The following is a 26,523-nucleotide window of genomic DNA, read 5'->3' as shown; positions in this document are numbered from 1 at the left end:
CCCAAACGTGAAGCAGGGAAACAGCCTCTCGTTAAAACGGTGCAGGAAGCGCATAAACTCCTTCAGCTTGGATGTGAATTCAACTTACCGAATGAACTTTTTTAAAAGGCTAGTGGCCGCGCAGGGGTTACGTGCCAGTGTCACAACCGATCGATGTAAGAGAGTCTCCTCGCGTTCCCTCACGCACCGCCCGTGTAGCTGCCCCGGGGTGACTCACGGGCATTACGGCGTGGGGATTTATTTACAGGCTCCACAGCCAGCGCCCAGCGCCAGGCCAGGTGCGGCCGCGGCCGGGGACTTAGGAGCCGCTGGGCAGCCCCTCCGCCCGGCCAGAGCCAGCCGTCTCTTCGGGATGACCCGGCTCGGCTGCCCGGGCTGCCCGGCTCACCCCCCCATCCCGCGGCGGGGCGGGGCGGGGCGAGCGGCGGCGAGACACGAGTGGGTCGGTGGGCAGTGGGGCCGTTTCCCTCAGACCGCGGGGGCGGGGTGGGATAACGGCCGGCGCGCGCCATCCCCAGCGCTGCGCTGCGGGGCCGCGCGGCCACGTGCTCGCCGCCTCCCGTCACCGGCCGTGGCCACCAGCCGCGCGCGGGCACGGTGTCCGTCCCGTCCCTCCCCAACCCCCCCCCCCCCCCCCCGCCCCACGCCGTCCTCCGCGACCCCGCCCGGGTGGGCGCCCGGCAAGCCGAGGCGGGCGGCGCCCGCGCTGACCCTCTCCCACCGCCTCCCCGCGTGCACGTGCGCGGCTCGCCGCGGCGCCTTGCTATGGGTGCCGGCGCCGCGGCCACGCGAGACCGCGGCCGGCCGAGACACCCGGCCTCGCGAGGCCGGGGGCGCGCTTCCACGCGGCGGGCTGCCTTGCGGCGAGCGCGTCCCGTCACGCTCCCCGTCACGCCCGGTCGCGTTCCCGAGCTGTGGCCCACGTGTGGCCGTGGCCGCCGCGCTGCCCGCGGGCGCTGGGGACCGGGGAGGGCGCGTCGCGGGGAGGGGGAAGGGAGGGGGGAGCGGCCGGCGCCCGGCGGTGGGGCTGTCCGCGCGGCGCCGAGTGGGCGGCGGGGCGCGCGCGGCGGGGGCGCGCGGGGTCTCCAGTGGGAACCGCGCGTTCCCTGTGGCAGCGCCGGGGAGGGCGGGGGGTGGGGAGGAGGGGGAGGGGGGAGAGCGGCCTGCTCCTCCCCCCTCCCCTCCCGCCTCTGCCCCTGCCCCGGGGCGGCGGGTGGCGCTGGCCGCGGCGGCTCGGGGCTCAGTGTCCTTGTGCGGAAATGACACACGGTCCCGTCACGTCACGCGAGAGCGCAGCGCGCGGACCCTCGCACACAAAGAGCGGGGGGGAAACGCGGGCACCAGCGGCGGCCGCTCCAGCCGCCCCCGCCGTCCCGGGGCTCCCGTGCCCCCGCGCGGAGCCGAGGTAAGTCCCGCTGCCGCCGCTCGCCGGCCGGGCGGCGGGAGGGGCGCCGCTCCGCGCAGCCCTCGGCGGGGAGCGCCGCCCCGGCGGGTAGGGGAGGAACGGGGAGGGGGGCCGCGCCAGCGAGCGGGGGAGCGGGAGGCGCGGGGCCGGCCCCTCCCCCCGGCGGCGGCTCGGGGCCCCGCCGCCGCTCTCCCCCGCCCCCCCCCTCCTCCCTCGCCGCGGGGCGCGGGCTGCCGGGGGCGGGGGGCTCTTTGTTCGTTGCTTGGAACGTTGCTATAGCGCTGCGGCGCGGGGCGCGCGAGGGCGCGCGCGCCCGGCCCGGGTGCCTCCATCTGCTGGGCGGGGGGAGGAGAAGGAGAGGGGAGAGTGGAACGGTCACGCCGCCGTCACCTCCAGTCTCACCTTATCCCCTCCCCCTACCCTCCCCCCCCCCCCGCAGCGCCGGCCACATAGATCCGCCCGGGCAGGGTTCGGACCGGAAGCACCAACCGCCGCCGCCGCCGCCTCGGGCTCGTGGGTCTGACCGCGGAAGCGGCCCGGGCCGCCGCGTGCGGGGCGCGCGGGGCGTCCTCACCGCAGCCTCCGCCTCCGGGCGGGGCCTCGCCGCCGCGCCGCTCCCACGTGGCGCCCGCCGCCGCCCCTCCGCGGGGAGCCCCGGCCGTGCGGGGGGGGGGCGAACGGGGCACCCCGGCGGTGCGGGCTGCCTGGCAGCGTCCCTAGCTGCTGCCCCCCTCCTGCTGCCGGCTCCCCCCACCCTCCCCTCCCCTCCCCGTGCCCGCCGCCCCGCCACGCGGTGGCTTCGCAGGAGCCCGTGGAGCAGCGTGGGGCCAGGCGCCCTGCAGAGGCGTGGGCTGGGGTCAGGGCCCTGCCTGGCAACGACGGTGGCGGTGGTGTCGAGTGGGTGGTTCTGTGGTCATCCACATCGGTTCTTCGGTGGGTGGTGCGCCGCGGGGAGCGGAGAGGGCCACCGCGGGGGAACCGTCCGCCTCTGCCCAGATCGCCCGCTGCCTCTACCCTACTTTCCCCTGCGGTATGTCCACGCAGCCTTTTGTAAATAGAAGGGAACAAACTCTGAACCAGCAGAATGCGAGCCGGCGGCAGGCCAACAGCCATGTGACGGCTTCCACATAGCGTTGACGCAGTCCCAGAGCTTTTTGGATTGAAGTGCGGGTAGAGCGTGTCGCTGCCACCTATAAAAAACCAGTGTATCCCCGACCCCTGGGGCAGACACATTTAAACAGCGAAAGAAAAACCTTTTCTCTGCTGCTGGCCCATACCTGGCAATCGGATTGTGAATTTATGTGAATGATTACATCTAATAAAACAAATAGTTGCCAATATATGTTGATACATTTCCCTTTTCTCTCCTGCTAAATCAAACTCGGCATTGGACCAACTTTTCATTTTTGCTAAGTATTTTCATAGCTTAAGTAAGTCCAGTGGCTAAAAATAAGGGAGAGTTGATTGCAATTTGGAGGAGATTTTAAATTGTCTGTACAAAGTTCGGGTGGAACAGTATTTTAAGATAAAAGCAAAGAACAAGGGAAGAGAGAATGAAGCATGGAGGAAAACAAAATGTTTCTAATAGACCAGGGGAAGACACCTAATTGCCGCAAAACCAAATTGATGCATTAATGCTGGAAATAAACTAGGTTAGCATTTTGCTGACCAGTGCAAGTTTAAACTGGTGTTTGATAAAGTACGGGGGACAGGTTGAGAAAACTTCAGCTTTAGGCAACTTGTGGGAGAACTGAGGACAGTGATTTTATTTTTTTTTTTAAACTACATCTGCAGATGTAAGTAAAATGAAATAAAAAAAGACGCAAATTGAGAACATGCCCTCTAAGTTCTGTTGGCAAAATGCCCCTGTTGCAGGCTGGCTTCAGTGAAGACTTGAGGCTTCCTATCCTCCTCCACAGGGCAGCAAAGGAGGTTTTCAAACTATGTTAAGTATAGGGACTTTATTGTCCGTAAGGGTACTGCTTCCAGCAACATCTGCTGGCTCTTTTAAGAGTATTTTTTCATAGTTTTAGAACTTGTTATACATGTATTTATAGTCGGAAGATGATTGTAATGTTGCAGTACTGTTTTCTAAAGTATTTAATGTTTCAAGTCTCAGTACTGGATATCAGGAATGAGTTTTACTCAAAAACTTCGCTCTTGGGTCTCTAGCAGCACCCTACTATCTCAAAATTGACAGAGTAGAAAGCATCTGCTTGTAATATTCTTTATATTGTCTACTTGCATTTTGCTCATTGCTCAGTTGACTGAGGCAATGTTCTTATTTCACAGTTTCTTTAAGATGGGTAGTCAATTTGAAATCAGTTATCTTTTTTTTTTTTTTAAATTAAGGTGGTTTCAGATATGAGACTTCTTCAGCCTGCTACCTTGTCAAGTAACTTCCCAAGCTTTTTCAAAATTTTCCTCAGAAAAGTCACAAGTTACAAGGAAACCTGACTAAATATATACACCCTGCAGTCAGGTGTGCAAATCAAACAATACAGATTTCCCCATCCCTCCCCAGTTTCTGTCTGTTACAATGGTTTTAGGTGTAATTTGTAGCATTAGTAAGTAATGTTGTTTCAGGCAGTACACTGACAGTGACCCTTTCTAGTTATTTGCTTATTCTGAACATCAGTGTGGTGATGAAGTTTTCAGCAATAGGAGGATACTCAAATAGAAAATAAAAATATTGATGAAAATGCAAAAAAGTCCAGAAAAAAATTTGTATTGTTTTGCTTTTCTTGAGAAGGCCATGTATTCTGTAATGTTTAAAGTCAAATCACTGGCCCATGGAACTGAACAGAAGGGAAACATCGCCTCTAAGAAATACATTTTACGGGTCAATTTTGGAGTGGTATTTATGTGTAATTTAGTTGAATTGAATTCGAGTTGCATTGTTTTTTACAAATTGAAGGAATCAAATGTACCCCGAGGATAATTGCAATATTGAAATTATTGAACCCAGTGCTACAGCTAGGAAGTAGAAGATGCAGATGACTTGGCTCCCAAAGCAGAACCCAGAACTCGCAGTTCTCTCGGTTTGCTTCCAGCCCAGCAGGAGAGCTTTCCAAGAGACAGCCTGAAAAGCAACGCACACCCGAGCAGGAGGCAGCTCCTGGGCAGCCTGAGCAGAGGCGTGTGCCTTCGGTCCTGTCTCCTCCTGGGACTCCAGGGCTGCATGTGGAGAATGGCTGTTGGCTCTCATTATTTCAAAGCATTACGCAGGAACTGGTCTTCTAAAATGTCACGAGGGACAGGATTTCTTGCTGTCACCAGGCGGTTAGAGCAGCCTTCCGCTCACCTGCTGCATGGGACAGGACTATTCCCACCTACCCACACCTTCTTTCAAGGCTGTGGGTTTCCCTTGGGAAGCATTCGTTGCTTTCTGGGTTTAACCAGTGCGTGCTTCATATGAAATACGCTGAGGATAGATATATATATACATACGTACACACACACAATAGTTTTGGTTGACTCTGGGTAAACCACGCTCTAATTACATAGCATAATACCATTGCAATTTTGTAATAAAGTCCTGTTACAGGAAGGCATGTGTGGGAGTAGGTGCTACTTCTGGCTGTTAAACAGCACTTCAATGTACAGATCTTGTAAAATTCAGCCAATGTTACCTCCTTAGAATATCAGCTTCTTTGGTATTCCCATCATTTATTTAACTTTACTAGGTTGCCTGTGCTTTAAGAGGAGTATTGTATCTTTCACTGCATTCTGAAAGCAAGGAAATTGAGCAGCTTATTCCACATACACTATTAAACACATATTTAATGTTACTAGCAAACACGTGTATCGTAACTTTTCACCAAAACGTAAAGAACAATTCATCTCTTCAGAAGCAAATGACATTCAAGTAGAATACTTTTCATTGAAGCCTCTGAGGTTAATGTATGAAGCAGTGTACCACCATGAGGCTTTAAAAGGAATAAACATCTCATAGTACACAATGTCTGAACCCCTATATTTGTAATAACATTCTTGTAGTTGATAATGCAAAATTAGAGACATTCCTTCCCACCTACATGAAGATACTAAAATATTTAGTGGGATGGTGTGCATTCAAGAAGCAGCATCTACACATTTACCGTGTATTAACTGAACAGCACAGAGTTATGCAAGCATATAAATTATAAATAGCAAACTTCTATAAAATTGGTAACAGACATTCTTATTATATTAGAGTATATTAGTTAAGATAATGATTTATTTACATTTGTAGTTACAATTAATAAGTGTTATGAAAACAGAATTGCTTTCCACATACAGCGTGTGTTCACTTTTATACTTTTCTACATGGTTTTCACACTAATCTTTTTTTTTTTTTTTCAGTCATTGGAACTTACTACGTTAGATATGGGTGTTTGAGGAGTAAAGAGTTACATGTTTAGTTATGAACAGCAGAACAACACTATTTTTTTTCTGATCAATCAGGCTTTCTTTAAGAATGATTGCAAAGGCAGAGAACTGCCTTGATCTTACATTATCAGCAAGATCTTTTCTCTTTGCATTGTGCTTTTACAATGGTCACGATCATAGGACAGGTAGGGAGGGTGTCCTCCAAGACTGACTGACACATGAGTAATTGTTAGGTGGTAAATAGGAGGAGGACAATGCACATCATGGGATGATTTAACTTAGGCTTATGATTCAATTCTGGTTTATGTATCAATAATTAGGTATACTTTTATGCTACTTTTAAGTATCATTATGCATTATGCTAGATGATAGGAGACTGAAATATGTTTAGAGTATGATTTGCAATTTGCTCGCTTACTCAGAAAATCTTTTGTACCAAAGTGCTTTAAATCCTTAAGGCTTCAGTGCATATTTTGGGTAGGCACATTTTTGCTAAATGGATCCCATTTTTTGCTCTACTTGCAAAAGCATCTTCAGGGTGGTAGTTAGCACTAAACGCACAGAGAAGCATTCCAAAACCTCATTTTTAAGGCATTCTTCCATGCTTTGGAGCTTGCAGCATTGCAGTATGCACTGAGCTTCACTGTTAGCCACTGGTAATACCATTTCAATGTAGAACGTTGTTACAAAAGTGGTACAATGATACAATTAAGTATCATAACATGGTAGGTCTTTTGTATAGAGGCATGTGTCTAAGTGATACCAATGGAAGTGGGGAGTGTTAAGTCCCTTCCTTGAGCTGCCTCATTCCTCATCTAATCTGATGGGAAGAAGGGAGAACGGGAGCTGTGGGAAGGGGATTCGGCAAACAGTGACAGCCAGGGTGTGCTGGGACCCCCCTTCTTTCCCTGCCCCGCCTCGTGCCCTGGCCCACCACTCCTCTTCCCACTTGCCCTCCAGTGTGCCGTAACCTGGTGATTAGATCACTCTTCTAGGATTTGGGGACCTCGATTAGATCGATGTCTAGAGTTAGACTGTAATGCACACTCAATTTATTAGAAGTAGCTTAAGTTGGAAGAGGAGGACACAATGCTGTCTATCACATCAGTTGTCTGCAGATAGGCTCATTGTACATTAGTTAAAAAAGAATAGTATCATTGTTTGCATGATTGCAAATCTAGGGGGTTTTATTCACTTCTCTTAGAAGAATAAGGCTTTAATGATCTTAAGAAAACCATCCTTTTTGGTTCATTTTTTTTCATAGAATCATAGACTCATGGAATGGTTTGGGTTAGAAGGGACCTCAAAGATCATCTAGTTCCAACCCCCCTGCCATGTGCAGGGACACCCTCCACTAGACCAGGTTGCCCAAAGCCCCATCCAACCTGGCCTTGAACACTTCCAGGGATGGGACATCAACAACCTCTCTAGGCAACCTGTTCCAGCGCCTCACCACCCTCACAGTGAAGAATTTTGTCCTTATATCTAATCTAAATCTGCCCTCTTTTAGTTTAAACCCATCACCCCTTGCCCTATCACTACATGCCCTTGTAAACAGTCCCTCACTATCTTTCCTGTAGGCCCCCTTCAGGTACTGGAAGGCTGCTGTAAGGTCTCCCTGGAGCCTTCTCTTCTCTAGGCTGAACGACCCCCACTCTCTCAGCCTGTCTTCGTAGGAGAGGTGCTCCAGCCCTCTGACCATCTTCTTGGCCCTCCTCTGGACTTGCTGTTGGACTCCCCAACAGTTCCATGTCCTTCTTGTACTGGGGACCCCAGAGCTGGATGCAGTACTCCAGGTGAGGTCTCATGACAGTGGAGTAGAGGAGGAGCATCACCTCCTTGACCTGCTTGTCACACTGTTTTAGATGCAACCCAGGATATGGTTGGCTTTCTGGGCTGCAAGCGCGCATTGCCGGCTCCTAACTGTTTCAAGTGTCAGGATGTGTGGGTGAGTCTGGAGGACTGAGCCAAAAGAAATGTTTGTGTCTTCCCAGGTGAGTGCTGGCATCCCCCAGGCTCCGTTGCGTGACACCTAGCAGTGGCTCAGCACAGGTATCTGTACAGTACCAGCACTAGTAGCTACCAAGGCAGTTTAGATGGGAAGGTGAGTATGTGCTGATACATCAGCAAGGTGTTTATTTTGAGACATTGATTGCACATAAATTGTAAATTACATACTGTTTTCAAGAAGACCATTCTCAATACATGAAAGGTTGGCAATGTGAGGATGGGGCCTGTTTACCTCTTCTTCCTTGATTGTTGAATTTGTCCAAGTGCTACACATCTTTCTGCTTATCTTATGTTAGGTTTAGCTAATGACCGTACTAGAAACAAACTGTGATTAATGAAAAGCGGTCTCTTTTGAAGAAAAAGTGAGAGTATCAGCTTTTTGCTTCATGTTTAGTGTTCAGAGGTGTAGGATCCATCATCAGGGTTATAAGAATTATTCTTTCTGAGTGTTTTGCCCATGTTTTAGCATAAGCAGAGAAACAGTGTGTTAATTTTCCTATTGTATGTCTGTTTCGTTAGGTGTTTCTGAACTGTTCACACATTCTTTGGAATTTAACTATACACAAGATAGAAACCAAAGAACCCAGAGAAAATGCTTCTAAAATAACTTGGTTCATGAATTAAAATATTTACAAGCAAAATCCTAAAACTTGAAGTTTAAGATTTATGTTCATGTTTTGTAAAGCATGATTTTTTTTGGCCAGTTCAGGTGGAAATACAAGAAGTTTCAGCTAAAATTTAGAGATACAGGTGCTTAGGCTACAGCACCAACCAGCTTCATTAGGATCAGGATCTGGCTGTTGACGTAGCTGCTGTTGTAGGTGTTCAGTATGTTTTGGAATCCTCCTTCCAGATCCTCTTTTCACCAGAAAGTAGCGTCCGTCTATATCCCAGCAAGATAAAACTGCCAAGGCTGGTTGCTCAGCCAGTCACGGCTGCAGACCTGGGCTCCCAACTTCAGCACAGAATGTTCACCCCTTCCTAGAACCAGCTCACTGCTGACCTGTAGATAGCATCGAGTCAGTATTAGGCTAAAGGTGATAAATATATTCATCTTCTGTTTTGAAAAAAGACATATAAAGTAAGAATAAAATATGTTTAGAGTATATGTAATCAACATGACAAGGAACAACTGTCAGGTGTTTGCTTTACTGGATGGATTTCTTACTTGATCGCTTTTTGTACTATTTTGTCCCAAGTTCTTTTAAGTCTTTTTTTTTTTTTTTTTTTTTTTTTTTTTCCCCAGCTTAGTTTATTCTCACAATCTGGGGCACAATGCTGCCTCAGAACAGCTTTTGACACTGCTGCCTCTTATGTGGAGGCAATAATTATTATTCATAAGTACTGATTCACTGCAAACAGTATTTTAAAGAATCTGAAGCTTTTTATCATTAATGAACTTTAAACAATCAACAAAATTATTGTTAACCTTGCATAGACAGGCTTATGTGCGTGGACATGCACACACACACATGCAGGCTTCTCCTTACCCATCTGACCTCATTCTTTAGAGAAGCAATGATACAAATTGCTCTGTTGATATCTCTGTGTCCGCTTACTACTCACTTGTGAGTCCATTGCAACCCAAATTTGTAGCGAGTTGGTGGTATAAATAGGTGGTAAGTGAAGTTTCATGAAATGGTTCAACCAAGCTAGTTGGCTTGGTGGTATGAGAGAGATTTTAATTCTTCTTTTCTGTCCCAGACCTCATGCATGCTCCTGAGCTGGGCCTGATTACTTGCCTTACCATTTACCTCTCTGAATTAGAAGAAAAATAACCCAGCAAAGAAAGAAGTGAATTGTTTTCTGTCAGTTTATCAAGCTAGCAGAGCTCACTGAAGGTTAAGGTGGGCTCCCATGCTTGACCAAGGGAGCCAGTGAGACTATGGGGCAGGAAATCAGAGAGGCAGTTGACTCCTGTCTCTTGACAGAAGCTGTTATATGTGCTTCATTTTCTTATAATATCTTAAGTTCTTACAAATCTCACAAAGAAGATTGGATACCAGATAATGAGAGAGAGATTACCAGGGCTCCCAAAACTGAACAAGGTTGGAGCTCATGCTTTGTGTGGAACCAAAGAGTTCAAATACAAAACCCAGTATTTCCAGGCCTTGTTGATTCAAGTCCATTTGTTGATGGACTATTCACTTTTAGCTGAATTCTGGCAGGTTTTGGAAAAAAAAAAATTTTTTTTTTTCTTCAAATATGTGAAACACTGTTTTGACTTAATATTATTTGACCTGAGTTTGGGATAGCTTTGGTCTTCCTGCTGTTGCATCCTTTAGAAAGTTAACCAGGGTATGCACTTTGCTTTAGTTTTCACTTTTTCCAGTTTTAGAGTGGTTATTCAGGTCCTCATTTTATCTTCTCCTTTCAGTTTCCTTGTATTCTCTCAGAAGAGTTCTCCTAAAGCATTCTTCCTGTTTGAATAGCAGTAGTAGCAGGACTTAGAAGGAAATTATAATTCCTAGATACCCTCCTAAATATTTTGTTGCCCCTCACCGCCACCTTTATATTCTTCCCTTCTGATTCTGTTGACCATCTTTTAATGTTTTGCTCTAATAGAGCAGCCTAGGACTATCTGGAGAACCATTCTGATGTCCATTGCAGAATATTCTGTGGTGGTATGGGCTGATGTGCTTACTGTCACCTCAGGCCCTCACAAACAGACTCTGTGTCACACTTCTTGAGCACTGACTGTCATGGTTTAACCTGGCCGGCAGCTAAAACAACCACACAGCTGTTCGCTCTCCTGGGGGAGAGAATTGGGGGGGGGGGGGGAAGTAAAACTTGTGGGTTGAAATAATGACAGTTTAATAGAACAGAAAAGGCAGAGGATAATAATAACACCAACAACAATAATAACAGTAATGATAAAAGAATATACAAAACAAGCGATGCACAGCACAAATGCTCACCACCCACAGACCACCGATGTCCAGCTAGTTCTGGAGCTGCAATCTTAACTCCTGACCAGCTTCCCCACAGTTATATACTGAGCATGATGTCACATGGTATGGAATATCCATTTGACCAGTTTGGGTCAGCTGTCCTAGCTGTGTCCCCTCCCAGCTTCTTGCGCACCCCTAGCCTACTTGCTGATGTGGCTGTATGAGAACTGAAAAATCCTTGGCTTGGTGTCAACATGGCCTAGCAACAACCAAAATATCAGTGTGTTATCAACATTATTCTCATCCTCAATCCAAAACACAGCACTATACCAGCTACTAGGAAGAAAATTAACTCTATCCCAGCTGAATAACAGGACACTGACACACGTTGGTCTTGTACCACATCCCTCAGAGCTAAGCCTACTACAGTATGGAGAAGTGTAAGAAAGATCTAGAAACTGAATGTCAATGTATCTGAGATATCAGGGCAAAATATGAACTTTTACTGCTAGGTGCTTTTCTTAAGGTCCAGTGTAGCTTTTTGATGGTGCTGTACAAAATACACGGTCTTAGGATTTTTCATAAAGAGCTGTAGTGGCTGTGTCTAAATTTATAAATAATGTTGAGTTAGTAAGACTGGGTATTAACCCCCACCAGTGCTTATCAGGTGGTTTAGAAGTTGGTGCGGGCCGCTTAAGTTTCATGCTGTTATGTCTTTACAGAGTTTACAAAAGTTTAAGTGAAGTGATTATAATCTGGCATAATTCATATGTGGATCAATTAATAAATGCAAGTCCTGAAATAAAGAGTTATGGTGGGTAAAAGGAGTAGATATCTAAGGGGTTTGTAGTAGCTCTACGTCCAACTGAGAGAGACTTTTTTGGTGACATGGTGATGAAAACAATCTCATGTTATCCTGTAAAGATGCCCTTTATAAGGCTGTGTGTAGGGGCCGTGTTGAAGAGTGGCACATCAGAGGGTATTGTGGCTTATAGAGTGGCCCAGTATGAGCTGATTTTATAACTCCATGCATCTTTTGTTTGGGTGTGCTACCCATTGTAGTATAATCCTACAAAATCTTACCCTGAATGGGGTCTCATACTTACCATTAAGGCCCATCAGTTACTGATGAAAAAATATTTATAACTACCCTAACTATACAGTATTCAAGTGTTTGCAGAGGTTTTTAACAATATTTTGATATTTAAAAAAATAATTCTATTGGACAGTATTCGAAAGTAAGGTAGAGACTTTTTTTTCCCTCCAAAACAGATTCACTTTGTCTTTCTCTCCTCATCTCTCTTTTAAATGTCATTATAATTCCCACTCCTGGGCTGTACATACTTTTGATTGACCGGTTGCTTTATTCACTTGCTCCAGCCAGAGAGAAACCTGCCTTGATTTCAGATCTTGGCTAAAGGATAGGCAGGAACAGTTGAAAGGAAACTATTTGTAAGAAGAATTTAACTGTGGAAAATGTGAATTAATAATATTCTGGGGTTAAGTAAACATAATGCTGTGTGTAGATGAGCATGAGCGGCGTGTGACAGTTTGCCAGTCACCAGTTTACCAGTTGAGAGTGTCGGTTTGCAGCTGTGTGCCCTGTAACAGTCAGTGACATCTGATTAGGTTGTTTGCTTTGTAGATCTCTGAAAGATTTAGAATATCTTTCAGGAACATGTCCACAGATTGATGTTTGCCTTCACGTAATTTGCAAAATTAGTTTTCAAGGAAACAGAAATATAACTGAGTCTTTCACATGAGAAATAATGCTAAAATCATGCTAGAATAATACATATATTTGTTTTTCCTTACAAAAAAACATTCTTACATTATTTAGAGGCTGACAGAAAAAAGTAGTTACTGTAGATCTACAGATTGCTCTGCTTGAATCGATGCAATCCATATCAAAAGAGCAAAGATTTTTAAATGAAAACTTACTCCAGCATGTATATTCCACTTCATGACGAGTCTTCCTTCTGTGATGACTCTGGGTCACTCACAATGACAATATAAAAACGTTTGACTGTAATAAGAAGTAGTGACTTGGTGCAGGATGGAGAGTTTAATACAGTTGACTTCCATTTATATACTGCCAGGATACTTTAGAGGGAAGGTTAAAATGACTTTTACTTTTCTCCATGCCAGAAAAAAACTGTGTAGTTTTAAATACATTCCTAGCTGTTGTATGCAGTCTGCAGTATAGTTTGCATGTTGACAGGTCTATAGATGGCCATGAAATTTATTGAAAATAGCTAGGTTCTACAAATGCACAGATTGGAAATTATCCATAGGCTGTTAATGCCCAATGGCTCTAGATTAAAAGTAATTGTAAAAACAGATGTAGGTATTTCCTGATTCCAGAAGATGCTGATATTTATCTTTGTATTTTTGTTTTGTTCTTTAGTGAAATAGAAGATGAATTCAGCTGAAATCACTGATGATGATGAAGGTAAAATATTATACTTTGTGAAATTTATGATCAGGCAAAAATAGTTGTTAAATGAAAGCCTTTGTAACCTGATAAGGAGTGCACTTGGATCAAGACAAATTACATTAATGGTTTTTAAAAAGCTATCTAAAATACACCGTTATCTTTGTTACTCATATTTTCTGCTCTACGTCCTTCCTCCCCTTCAAAAAAATTCTTCCTACTGTAACTTTGTTTATACTTCAGACTCTTCTTTGGGGAAGAAAGTGTCATTTACTGGATGACTGAATGGTTCCCAGCATAATAAGAACTTGACTTTGGGGTGGCCTCAACATACACTTACCATACAAGTCATGAAAAATAATTATGTTCTGCAAAACACATTTTCATGAAACAAACCACAAAAGATTGTATTAAGGGTGTCGTGGTTTTCTGGAGAGAGTGCTTTATCTTTCTAAACCTTCTCTTTTTCCAGTAAAAATTCCTAAAAAAAATATTGTGAAAGTAGAAACAGAAAATGAAGATGAAGCTCTAGACTGCTCGGTAACATCCAGATCTGCTGAGAAACACTCACTGGATGGCGCAGTTACTTGCCTACAGGATTCCAACAAACGGAAACAGACCTCACTTGGTTGTGATGGTTCAGGGAGCCAGCAAGATGTCTTACCCAGTGTGAAGAAAAGACGCTTTACACAAGAGGTGACTTCTCTATACATGACTGTGTGATTTTTCTGTTCATATTTCACAGGCTAAATTCGTTGCTACTATAAGCAAAATGCAAGTCATTTAACTAGATTTGCATTAGTAACGAGTTTGAGTCAAATATGGCTAATCTTAACCCAGTTTGCACACATTACTTGTCTGGGTATTTCTTTAAATAACGTGGGAGCGATCATATCTATGAAATACACTTATAGGTTAATTCATTCATGTGAAGTATATTTTTGTTGTTTGTCAGAGAATGTAGGAGCAGGTAGTGATTTGGATTAACTGAGCATGACTCTGATTACAGTCCCTCTCATGTCACACAGTCCTTCAGCTGGATCCTCAGTGGTAGATTCAGGGCTGTAATTCTTCCTTCTGTGAAACAGATTTTGATGTCAGTGAGACAAGTATAAATTTGTGTATTACTCGAAAGATAAAAATGTGAGGATGCAGAAGACTTCAGCATATCAAGAGCAGAATGTATTACAGCTTCTGGTGCAGCATCCTGCTTGTGACAATCCAGATGTTTGTCCAGCTGGTGAAGGAGATGCCCAGTCTCTTCTGTTAACCTGTTCTAGTGTTTCACCGCTCTAGCAATTGGAGATTTTCATTAATCTTTGCTGAAACTGAGCGAGTTTCTGTTTGTCCTTGTTCTTTTCAGTAGGGAAGGCAGTGATCATCTGTTCCTAGAAAAGTCTTCTGCACATGGGAAAATTGGTGTGATGTTGTCCACCTTCAGCCCTTCCTTTCCAAGACTAAAACTCTGTTTCTTCAGTTCTTCTTCAGGAGTCACCTTATTATTTTTGTTGTTCTCTTTGAGATTCCTGAAAGGGTAATACCCAGTGTTGGATAGTCATGTCTCTTCTAACACCCTCTACAGCAGTATAACGACCTCCTGTTTTTCACACTCAGCACTTTATTAAAATAACCTAGATTCAAATTCATCCTCTTTTGAATAACTTCAGGCCCTGGGTTATATTTAGTTTATGACCTACTCTAATGCACATATCCTTTTCTGCTGTTCTGCTACCTAGCCAGTTATTCCGTGTTGTATTTGTGCATTTCATTTCTCCTTTCTAGCCATAGCTCTTCATATTTCTTTTTCTTGACTGTCATCTCTCTGACTTCTCGGGGCTGTTTTTTTTCCCTGAATGCCTGTGGTAGGTAGGTTTTAATCTTATTACACGGTTTCTTTCTTTTCCTTTCTCTTTTTCTTTTTACAACTGTCTGTCTTACATTCAGATTCTTAAAAGAGCTTTGTAATGGTCTCTGAATTGTGCTTGCTTTAGATTTTACTGTATGCTGTTTGATAATTTTTTAAATTTATTTGAACTGAGTTATAACTTTGGACTTGTAATATCAGAAAGTGACCCAGTAACAATGATGAAAATTCATTCTTGACTGACCCAAATGAATCAGCATGTTTAGTTAAATAACCAACCAGAAATCGTCCTCAATCCTAACAATATTTTTAAAGTTAATTATTTTTCTAGTACCAGTATTTTGGTTTAGTTGATGACTTCATAAACTATTTCTGTTTAAACAGAGGATAAAATGTTAATTATTTTTGAGAATATTGTGCTTGTACTGTATTTTTACTACACATCACATAGGCATCTATGTATGATATAAGCAGAGCTGTACTTTATGTACATAACTTTATGTTATGTAACCGTACTATTGGGCTGCTGGTGATTATATTACTAAATGATTTTCTATCAGAAGACATTTCACTTTTTTTTTAAATTCTGATTCTTCATAATTCATTCATATTCACTTCATAACCAGAAATTCATTTTCCCTAATTTTCTTTAAAAAAAAAAGTGTAGAAGACTGTAAGTTTAAAAAAAATTATGTGCAAGACATTTCCAAGTTCTCATGTGTTTGATAGAATCGTTTTATATGTTTCTTGCTCATATATTTATTCTTCTTTACTCATAAGCTAGAATATTATGTTCTGTATACTTACAGATATTTAGACTTTGTTTATTAAGCATAATACAGGTCATAAATTAGCTGGACTTTAGCACTGAGCAGAGCAATAACTAAACAACTTTTAGAACTTGGCTTAGGACTCCAAGAGATAATGTGAGAGACTATTTCACAATTACTTCCATTGGTCGATATTTACCAAAATAACACAAATATACAAAGAACATGTATAATATAAAACTTGCTGTGCAAATCTAATATAAAAACCAGCACTATCTTAATATCAAGTCTCGTAGAACAATATCTTTGCTTATTTTTTGATGATACGTTAAAACTGATCATCTTAAATCAGTGTAGTATGATCTGAAATACATGGATGTTTAAAGATCAGTGTTACAGAAAACTAATTAAAATTACTAAATACTAGTTTAATTGGAGAATTTATGAAAAGCCATGTATTTATGCTGTGGCTAGTGCTGTTCCCAGATGGAAGCTGTATAAAGACAAGATAATTAAAAGCAAAGGGAAAGAAAACGAGAATGCATCTGAAATAGAAAATCCTTAAATATAGTCTCAAATGTGTTGTCATCTGTTAGTTGAACACTGATTATGTGTTTCTGAAATGCAGATAACCAAATCCGTCCCACAACCGGATCCAAACACTGTGAGCTGCGTTAGTGAAAGGGCAGAAGTTGTGCTGCTGTCGCAGCAGAGATCCGCTGTAGTTAGTTCTTAGCGTGAGCACTTCTCCTCCTCCAGAGCACCACGTCCAAAACTAAGAATGCAAACTTTCACAATACTCACTGTCAAAGCGCAGTAAGATACTTAAGACAATGAATTTGTGCTCTTTAGTACACATTCTAATATTGCTTTGCCCTGGCTCTGTGTTTACATTAATAGAAGTGACCCCCACATTGCCAAGCTTTATTATATAAGTAATTAGGGAAAAGGTACGGCAGGGGTTCTGATGAGAACTGACAGATGACCAGTGGCCTGTGGCAAGCTATTTAGTAGAGAAGGAAATGAATGCATCGTACTATCATACTCTGTATGTGAGGGAACATTTGGAACAGTCTCTGTAAAGAGTAGTGTTAATGGAAGAGCTAGCTACTTGGGTAGCAGGTCTCACTGTATGTGTAAGAAATGTATTCTCCAGAATCGCAGTTTTGTTTTGTTCTTTTGATCTAAAACAGTAAAAGAAATTTGTCATTCGGTCTAGAGGTCTGACTGGGGAGCAGAACTATGTTTATTGTCAGTGGAGAGTTTCATGACCTGCTTTCAGGTGATGTCTGTTTGGGAGAGCTCTGTTACACCTGAAATACCTCTGTTTTTTCGACTGTCAAGTGCAGGTGGTGTATGATGACTTTGGTCCCAGTGTAGGAGCCTACAGTTAGGTGGGAGCAATGTGCATCACAGTCTGCTCACAGTGCAATCTTTTGTGTTTTGGTATTTTACAAGTCACAAAGAGCTGATTCAGTCAGGGTATATCACCTCTTGCTGGGGTAAGTCACCCTGTAATAGCTGATGGTGTTACAGGTTTCTTGCTGTCCTCATGGCAAATGTGCTTTAACATGAGTGGGACTGGAGGGACAGTCTTCTAAATGGGACCTGGAAGTCAGGTGACCTTGGCACCACCACAGCTAGGGATTTGGTGCACTGTGAAATATATTGCCTTTGTGTTATGCTTTCATTTTATCATCTGTCTACCCACAGAGCTTTGGTTGTGAAAACACAAGGTTTTTGTATGTAGGATTGTATGATGTGAATGAGAGCAGAACTTGGGAACACAACTTCAATTTAATTGAATCTGCTGGTTTCTAAACTTGGAATGGAAACCAGCTTGTTCTTTCTGAGCCTCTTTTGAGTATACGTTGCATTAGAAATTAAAAAGTAATTAGATTCAATTTGTCACTGCAGTAAGCAGATGCCAAGTGTGAGTACACATAGGGACTAGATTAATTTCATGAGTGTTACAGTTCTGTTTTTTTCAGACAGGAATTTTAATTCAAGTTTCTCACTGTAGGACGTAGCGGAGGTCTTCACTAGGATTTCAAATTGCTTGTGGCTCTCAGCTCAGACCTCAAGTCTGTGTTCCATTTGTTTTAATACTTGAATGCAAATTCTGTGTTTTTATCTAATTAATGTTCTGTGTAAGAAGCCAAGAAAAATGTTTCAGTACACTCTTCTCTAAAATCTGTGAGTGTTTTCTCATGTTTGAATTCTGTATGTTGGATTTTGATTCTGTTGTATTTACCTAACTTCCTAAGAATTATTTGCAATATCCATGTGTTTGTAAAATAACCCAGCCCACCCAAGCCCTGCATATTTGCTGTGAATTGATGAAAATGCTTGCTTCCAATTTCAAGCAATGAGGAAGAGTTAGAAATTACTGAGAACATTAATTCCTTAAGAGCTCATTACTGGTTTTATATAAATAATTTAGAAAATTAGAAACCCATGACTCTAAACTTCCCTGCCTTTCAGAAATAAGGAAATCTTAGGCTTCCCTTTTGAAAAAGATAATATGAAGGTACTTTTCACTTTGGTTTTAAGTTTTTATTATTTAAATAGAATACTTTTTTAAACATTACAGTTATTCTTAGAACTTGCTTAGGAGTTGTAGACCATTATAAAGATTAAAAAAACCCAACCGTGTAGAAACCTTTCACATCAGAAAGAAGAGAGTAAACATAATTTTGGTGTCTTACAGCTTTTGTGGTATTTTCAAAAGCTAACCTAAAGAGAGTGCTGGAACGTTAAATGCAGTTGTTGGAGGCAGTGGCAAGGTCACAGGACTAGGAGTCAGAAAATCTAGATTCTATTCTTGGCTCTGTTGCTGACTTGTTGCCACCCAAATTCTCTACAGCCCAAGGTCCTCATGTGCAAGGTGAAGCACATCGATACTTAATTTGGGAGAGTATTTAGAGCTCTGTGGGTAAAGAGTACGAAGGTTTATTATTGCATTTCTGTTTCATGGAGAAAGCCATGAGCAAAAAAAAAACCCCAACCAAACACCTAACTAATACTTCACTGTGGGGTTTTTTTTCCTAGTGAATTTATTAATTTTGATTTATTTAACACAACTAAGTCCTCTGGAGAAAAATTGACTTTGCGTATTTATGTAACAATGCCTGCTTAAGGGGCATATATTTATAGCTATATATTTTTAAGGCAGTCTTACTAATACAATATTTATTCATTCAAAGGGCCCCCTTTCAAACATGAAGAATAGAGATACTGGTTCACCCACTCAGGTAAATGCAGAGCAGCCAAACAAGAACAAGAATGCCAATGTAACGTGGCTCTGTGAAGAAGAATCCTTCAGTGACATAACCACTCCGTCTTACAAAAAACCTCTCTATGGCATCTCTCACAAAATTACGGAGAAGAAGAACCCGCCAGGAGCAGAGCAGTTCACTTCTTATGAGTTGTTTGAAAAAATCAACCCCAGCAGTCCCTCGCATCTTCGGACTTTGAACGATCAACGCAAAAGGGACTCGGCTGCAGCCATTGCCGTAGCAGCGGCCGCCGCAGATTCTGACCCAAATATATATTCTTTGATACAGAAAATGTTTTACACACTTAACACCCTCAATACCAACATGACTCAGCTTCACAGTAAAGTTGACCTGTTGTCTCTGGAGGTTAGCAGAATTAAAAAGCAAGTCAGTCCAGCGGAGTCTGTTGCAGACTTCAAGCCTCCGCCGGAGTACCAGCTGACTTCTGCGGAGCTCAAACAAATCATGGATCAAAGCACGTCAGGCGGAGACTTAGCTTGCCGGTTGCTGGTGCAGCTCTTCCCAGAGCTCTTCAGTGATGATGAGTTCAGCAGAAGCTGCAGTGCGTGCGGTTTTCTCAACAAAAGGAAACTTGAATCCCTTCATCTGCAGCTTATCCGTAACTATGTGGAAGTTTGTTATCCTTCTGTGAAGAATACAGCTGTGTGGCAGGTGGAGTGTTTGCCTCAAGTCAATGATTTTTTCAATAGATTTTGGGCTCAAAGGGAAATGGAAAACAGTCAGCAGAACGTGCAATCGTCCAGTTTTTATGAGACTGAGCAGGTCGAATCCTCTCATTTTATGGAGGATAAAGAGCAGGAGGAAGCTTTGTCCTTGGACAGGAGTACTGCTATTGCATCAGATTACATGCTGGATGCTCAGGACCTCAATGAATTTTTAGATGAAGCTTCTTCTCCAGGGGAATTTTCTGTTTTTTTGTTACACAGATTGTTTCCGGAACTCTTCGACCACAGAAAATTAGCTGAAAGGTACAGCTGCTTTGGAGACTCTGGAAAACAGCTGCTGGATCCTCATCGACTTCAAATAATCCGTAGGTACACTGAAATTTACTTCCCAGATGTGCAAGAAGAAGAAGCCTGGTTGCAGCAGTGTGTTCAGCGAATAAATGATGAGCTTGAAAATACGTATATGGATGGAAGTGAATGTGATCAGATGAGAGATGACTGTTACGATTCTTCTAGTTTACCGGATGATGTATCAATCATAAAAGTGGAAGACAGTTTTGAATATGAAAAACCTGGCAGGCGCTCAAAAAAAATTTGGCTTGTACCCATAGACTTTGACAAACTTGACTTTCCCCCTCCCGATTTTGATGTCCCTGTCTCCGATTACCTGTTGAACAAAGAACAGATTAAAAGCATATATGAAAGCAGTCTTTCCATAGGTAACTTTGCCTCTCGATTGCTTGTTCTCTTATTTCCTGAACTGTTTACTCATGAAAACTTACGGAAGCAATACAACTGTAGTGGATCTTTAGGCAAGAAACAGCTCGACCCCACTAGAATTAAATTAATTCGACATTATGTGCAGATACTGTACCCCAGAGCAAAGAATGACAGAGTATGGACATTGGAGTTTGTTGGGAAGCTTGATGAGAGGTGTCGGCGAAGAGACACGGAGCAAAGGCGCACATACCAACAGCAACGGAAAATCCACATGCCGGGGCCCGACAGGAGGGAATTTCTCAGCTATGCAATAAACCCCGAGAGGTTTCGAGAAGAATTCGAAGGGCCACCGCTGCCACCGGAAAGAAGCAGCAAGGATTTTTGCAAGATACCACTCGATGAACTCGTGGTTCCTAATCCAGACTTCCCTGTGCCTTCTCTGTATTTGCTGTCTGATAAGGAGGTAAGAGAGATAGTGCAGCAGAGCCTGTCGGTTGGCAACTTTGCTGCCAGGCTTCTCGTAAGACTCTTTCCCGAACTCTTTACTCCAGAGAATCTCAGAATGCAATACAACCATTCAGGTGCTTGTAACAAAAAACAGCTCGATCCTATCAGACTGAGACTGATCCGTCATTACGTGGAGGCAGTTTACCCCGTGGAGAAAATGGAAGAAGTATGGCATTATGAATGTATACCGAGCATCGATGAAAGATGCCGGCGTCCTAACAGAAAAAAGTGTGATATACTGAAAAAAGCAAAGAAAGCAAAAAAATGACAGGCTCTTTAAATTCTTAAGACTTTGACCACTAAATTATTGTCAGGATTATGCTTTGGTTTAAACTGAGCGGCCTGTTGGGAGCTGAGGGTGCTCAGCATCTGGGACAGTCAGGCACTAAGTTTGTTGCGTTTTAATGTGTGTGTTGCATCTCTGTGGGCACGGCAGCAGTGGGAAGTGGCTTACTACGTTTGTACGTGGGTAAAGACCATGAGTCATCGGTGACAGAGTTATCAGTGACTCTTTAAGAGCATGATTTTCACTGGTGCAAGTACATGTATTGAAACTGTATTACTCCACTCCCCATTTCTGCGTCTTCCTTTTTTTATCACTTTCTAATAATAAAGAACTTTTTTTTTATTCTTGTGCTCTTCAGGGGCAGTTTTTCATTATACCCTTATAAACAGTCTTGTTAGTGAATTCAAAGGTTGAAATTTAAACTTAATTTAAATTTGAAAGTGCCACGTTCATTGGAAATCATTGGAATATTAGACTTTGCTTCTACAGTAATTGCAGCTTCACAACTGTTTTGTTGGTGATACCGAGGTACTGAAAATAATAATACTGTGTCAAAGAATGGGTCAGAATGGTGTCATTTGCATTTTTGACTGTTACCTAGGTTTTATTTCCAAAACCAAGAATTAACTGTTGAAGAATTGAGATGTGAGCTTAGACATAATGTGAATGTTTGTTTTGTGGTTTGGTTTTTTTTTTTATATTGGCACCCCAGTCCTGCCCCTGTGAGTTTGTTGGGTTTTTTTCTGTTTTGTCCAGTGTCACTGCTGGTGTGACTAAGGATGGCTCGTCTGAATAAAGCCAGCAGAATAGACCCAAGCTTATACCTATGGAATGTCTTGCCATCGCCTGCTTGCCACTCTGTTTGTAAAATAACAAAGACAACAACAAAAAGACCTGAAACAAGAACTCAGAAAAATTTTGGACCTTACTCTTTATCAATATCATAATTCCAAAGGTTTCCAGTATTCATATTGAATTGCATATATAAAAAGTACCTGCAAAGATTGGTTTTGTGATGGAATTAAGTGTTTCAGGGTCCCTACGTATGATCTGTGGTAACGTCACTTATTCTGTGCGTGAATGCAGCACCATCTGCATATTTCGAGTGTAGGGATATTGAACTCTCTCACTTTGCCAAATCGACTTAGTGTAATTAGTAGCTATTTGGAGGCATAACTGTGTATGTGTAACTTAGGTTCATATGGTCATGTTTGCATCATTAATACGTTCAAGTCTAACAAAGACCACCCAAAACCCGATGTGAATTTGCTGTATGATTTGTCACTGGAGCGCGCTGCTTTAAAACTAGGTTTCCTCTTTCTTTTTTTCTTTTTTTTTCTTTTTTTTTTCTTTTTTCTTTTTTTTTCTTTTTTTTTCTTTTTTTTTTCTTTTTTCTTTTTTTTTTCTTTTTTTTTCTTTTTTCTTTTTTCTTTTTTCTTTTTTCCTTTTTCCTTTTTCCTTTTTCCTTTTTCCTTTTTTCTCTCTTTTTTCTTTTTTCTTTTTCTTTTTTTCTTTTTCTTTTTTTCTTTTTCTTTTTTTTTCTTTTTCTTTTTTTTTCTTTTTCTTTTTTTTTCTTTTTCTCTTCTAATACTGATAGAAGTGGAAGGCAGTAAAGATGATAATTGCTTACTGACCATTGCTGGAACACGTTGGAGCAATTGCTGATGTTCTCTGTGGTCCTTTTTTGTTGTTTACTTAGATGGGGCATAGTATCAAATTTTAGGTCAGTTCCAGTGTAATTTTCTATTTTAGCCTTTGTAAGAAAGTACAAAATACTTGATATTTTTACTTCAGATTTTTAGAATTTATTGTTCTTAGAGTCATATTGATCCCTTTCTTTTAAAAGCAAAACAAAGTGTTTTTTCCTAATGGCAAGAACTAGTAAAAATATTATGTTAAACCAGGAGTAAATCATAATAGATCGTAGCATTTGCTCATTTTCCCCATATGCTAGCAACATTCTCAAAGAATGTATGAAGAAAGTCATGAATGTACTAAATAATACACTGATACTGTTTATATCCATTTAAATGTTTCCTGTTGGTTTAAATAATAGCAGACCATGCACAAAATGGATATCAGAGCAAATATGGCTATAATAAAATGAAAACATTTTACCAAAGATAAAGAACTGATACCACAATGTCTGCATCTTATCTTTCATTTTAGTGCATTAATTTAGCAAATTGAATGTATCAGAAACCAAGACTTTCTCTTGTAATTGTATGCTACCTAGCACCTCTGTGAATTTTTTTACATGCACTTTTATGGGAGATAGAAAATGACAGAAATTATTAACAGCTGCTTAATTTGTTGTTGCAAATGGCTGGCCAGAAGGTAAGAAATATAATTATATTTTCTTATCTTAATGTCATACGCGTTTCACCACTTAGTGATGTCGAAGCTCCCAGAAGAATTCAATATCTATTAAACTTTTGTACAATTGACAGATGTTACTAGCTAGCATGCAAATTTGAGACATACTGGCTTTTACTGTAGAGGTTGACGTGAAGTCAAAAAATCAGTCCATTCATATTATCTACTTAGTAGTAAAAACCCCCAATTTTTCACCTTTTAAAATTACGTTTTTGAAAGTGGGTATAGAAAGATTTTCATTGTTTTTTTCTTTTAACTTCTGTCTAATTGCTGTGTACATTCCTTTTATCTCACTCTTCACAACCCTTTCATGATTCGTTTGATTGTATGTTTTATAACTGATATCAAGAAAATACAGACATATGAATAGTGACACAGTTCACTAATGAAAGCTCTTGCAGTGCTTCTGAAGTACAGCCACTTCATCCAGTTGGTCAGTCTTGTAAATAAATTAAAGGTATATTATTTTCATACAAGAGGAATGTTGTCTGGTGATTGCTTGAGTATGAGCAGGAATTTTTTTCCTATAAGGTCTGTTACTAAGCTCTGAGATAACCTTAGCTAGTCAGACAATATAAAAATGAAAACACCCTGGGTTTCTGCAGCCATTTAAAAAGACTTTTCTGTCTTTCAGACTTTTTTTTTTTTTTTGTTTAAAAGAATAAGCTTCTTGTTTTGAAAGTGAGGCTATGATAGGAACATTGCTAGATACTGAAGTGTTTGGAACATACATAGCCACACGTACACTGACTTCCTGTGGATGAACATTGCTTTCTACTGACCAGGTCAGTAAACCCTGTTAAGGTGAATACCAATGTCTTTATGGCTTATAGTTTAAATATATCAGCTTTGGATAAGCATTGAATAGCCCACTTCTAACAGATTTCTAAAAGAAGCAGTGTATAATATATCATAGCTCTATATTTTTGGGTCTTAGCCATTTTCTACAAATTAGAAACTTACTTGGAAGCTCTGTAAAAGACGTAAAACAGCCCATCAAAACGCACACCAAGTATGCACCAGTTTATTGCCCGTTAACTGTATTCAGCTGACAGAATCAACAAGTTTGCAAACGAGAAAAATCTTTACTTGAAGTCAACCACTTTGTTATGCTAATGCATTACAGCCCCCAAAGTGTTTCATGTTCTAGAAAATGTTTGTGACTTTTTTAATCTTCAAAATGCGTATAATTTTTTTCTAGATACATTTTTAAAAGCTGTCATTTGTCTCTCTTCAATTATTGTTTGATATTTGTATTATGTTATAGCAGTGAGAAACAGAGAATCGTGTGCTCGACACTACAGAGGCACACCAGATCTAATTTCATGCTGGAAAGGGCTAACACAAATTCTGCAGCTCCAAGAAACACAGAAAATAACATGCAGGTTTTATTCATAATTTATTCAGATTTTGTTTCACTAATTAAAGGGATGTGAAACAGCTGGAAAATTCAATGCCTGTACTAAGGATGGGGCATAAATTGACAAGTGTTCTTATTTATCATGCACATTTTAGTTGATTGCACTTAAAATCTATGGGAGAACAAGCGTGGCAGGTTCAAGCTTATGCTTTTTCTGAGTAAATCAAACTAACTCCGTCACTGTCATTGCCAAAATTTCTTCACTTCCATGGTTTGACTTTCTGATTTTTTCCATTGTTACTGCAACTCGGTTGGCACCAATGTAGTTAGGAGGTTTTTCTCAGGAACATGCTGAAAACTTCTTTTAAAATGTGCCAAAGTTGTTTAAAACAAATAGCTGAAGTGATGGTTTAGTTCCCTCTCTCAATTCTCTCTTACCATTGTCTTTGCTAAGAAAGAGAAAAAGAAAGAAATCCTCATTTGTTTGTCTTCATCCTTTCCTACCTACTTTTTTGTTCTAGTAAATATTAAGATAAATTTCTAGTAGTAACAGTGCTTTTGAACTCCTCCTTCTACTCCCTCCCTTACAAAAGTAATTCATCTAAACTTCTCACTGGTAGTGATAGTTTTAATTTCTTACAGAATACACAATACTCATCATTATCTTTGCCATAGCTCATACAAACCCTGTCCTGAGAGGTCACCTCTCCTGCGGCAGAGCGCTGTCTGAAGGAGCTGCCCTGGGTTGGCCAGTCACAGTGCTGGAAGCAGATGAGTCCTAACAACATCAAAACTCCATCATATTCACAACATTTTCCTCATACCTCATCTGAGTGGCAGGAGATTATCCCTTACGCTGTATTATTTTTATCCCACATATTCCTTTTAATTTGTGTCATTTTCTAGATGCCATCTTTTCTCATTAGTGACCATAAAAGCCTGTGACATGGGCAGACCACCTGCTTCTGCCATTTCCTGATCTGTTCCACGATGGGGCTGTGGTCCCCACTGGGCATTTTTCTTTCATTAACAATTTGGAAAGAACAACTTTGATTCTCACAGGAAGGGAAGAGCTGTAATAGAAGGGAAATAAAGCTGTTCTGGAGAAATGGTAAGTTCCTTTCCTACTTCTCCACTTTCTCCCTGCCCCCCCACCCCCCCCAAAGGTAAACATGAATACAACACGCTTGTTCATTTTTTTACTAGGTTTTTGTCATTTTCTTTTTAAAAAATTATCATGACTTCCCAGTCAAAAACCTGGGCCAAATCACTATGTGTCAAATCACACTAAAATTTGTGTTAATAGTTGGAAATAAAAGAAATTGTGATTGCTGAGGACTGGAGGAAGATCAGCTAATTAATGTCTCCTCCCACACACAAATGTCAAGTAATCATTCCCAATTTCCTTCACAAATTTCATTATGGCAAGCCGACTGTTTGTCATTGTTTCCAGAGGCATTTTGTGGTGCTGTGTGTTAGTGCTCACTTTCCTGGAAGGCAAAATACTTCTTTCATCGTCACACTTTCAGGAGTGTACCACTTTTTGGTTAGCTCATAAGGTGGTG

General features: G+C 41.8%; 1 protein-coding gene across 4 annotated transcripts; it reads left to right on the top strand.

Annotated features, from left to right (window-relative positions):
• The first annotated feature begins 1,108 nt into the window (after positions 1-1,108).
• On the top strand, positions 1,109-21,564 carry BEND3 (BEN domain containing 3). Of its 4 annotated transcripts, XM_075747818.1 has the most exons (5): positions 1,109-1,405; positions 7,771-7,880; positions 13,085-13,129; positions 13,584-13,807; positions 18,952-21,564. In XM_075747818.1, the coding sequence occupies exons 3-5, from the start codon at positions 13,096-13,098 to the stop codon at positions 21,202-21,204; spliced, it is 2,511 nt and encodes an 836-aa protein (XP_075603933.1). In that variant the 5' UTR covers positions 1,109-1,405; positions 7,771-7,880; positions 13,085-13,095; the 3' UTR covers positions 21,205-21,564. The 4 variants fall into 4 exon arrangements, with proteins under 4 accessions (XP_075603933.1, XP_075603934.1, XP_075603935.1 ...); XM_075747819.1 differs by lacking the exon at positions 7,771-7,880; XM_075747820.1 differs by lacking the exon at positions 13,584-13,807.
• Positions 21,565-26,523: the final 4,959 nt, after the last annotated feature.

This window comes from Balearica regulorum, chromosome 3 (assembly GCF_011004875.1).
Source record: "Balearica regulorum gibbericeps isolate bBalReg1 chromosome 3, bBalReg1.pri, whole genome shotgun sequence".
Classification (NCBI taxonomy): Eukaryota; Metazoa; Chordata; class Aves; order Gruiformes; family Gruidae; genus Balearica; species Balearica regulorum.
Note: the sequence above shows the minus strand (reverse complement) of the source record. Positions and strands in the feature narration are given on the sequence as shown.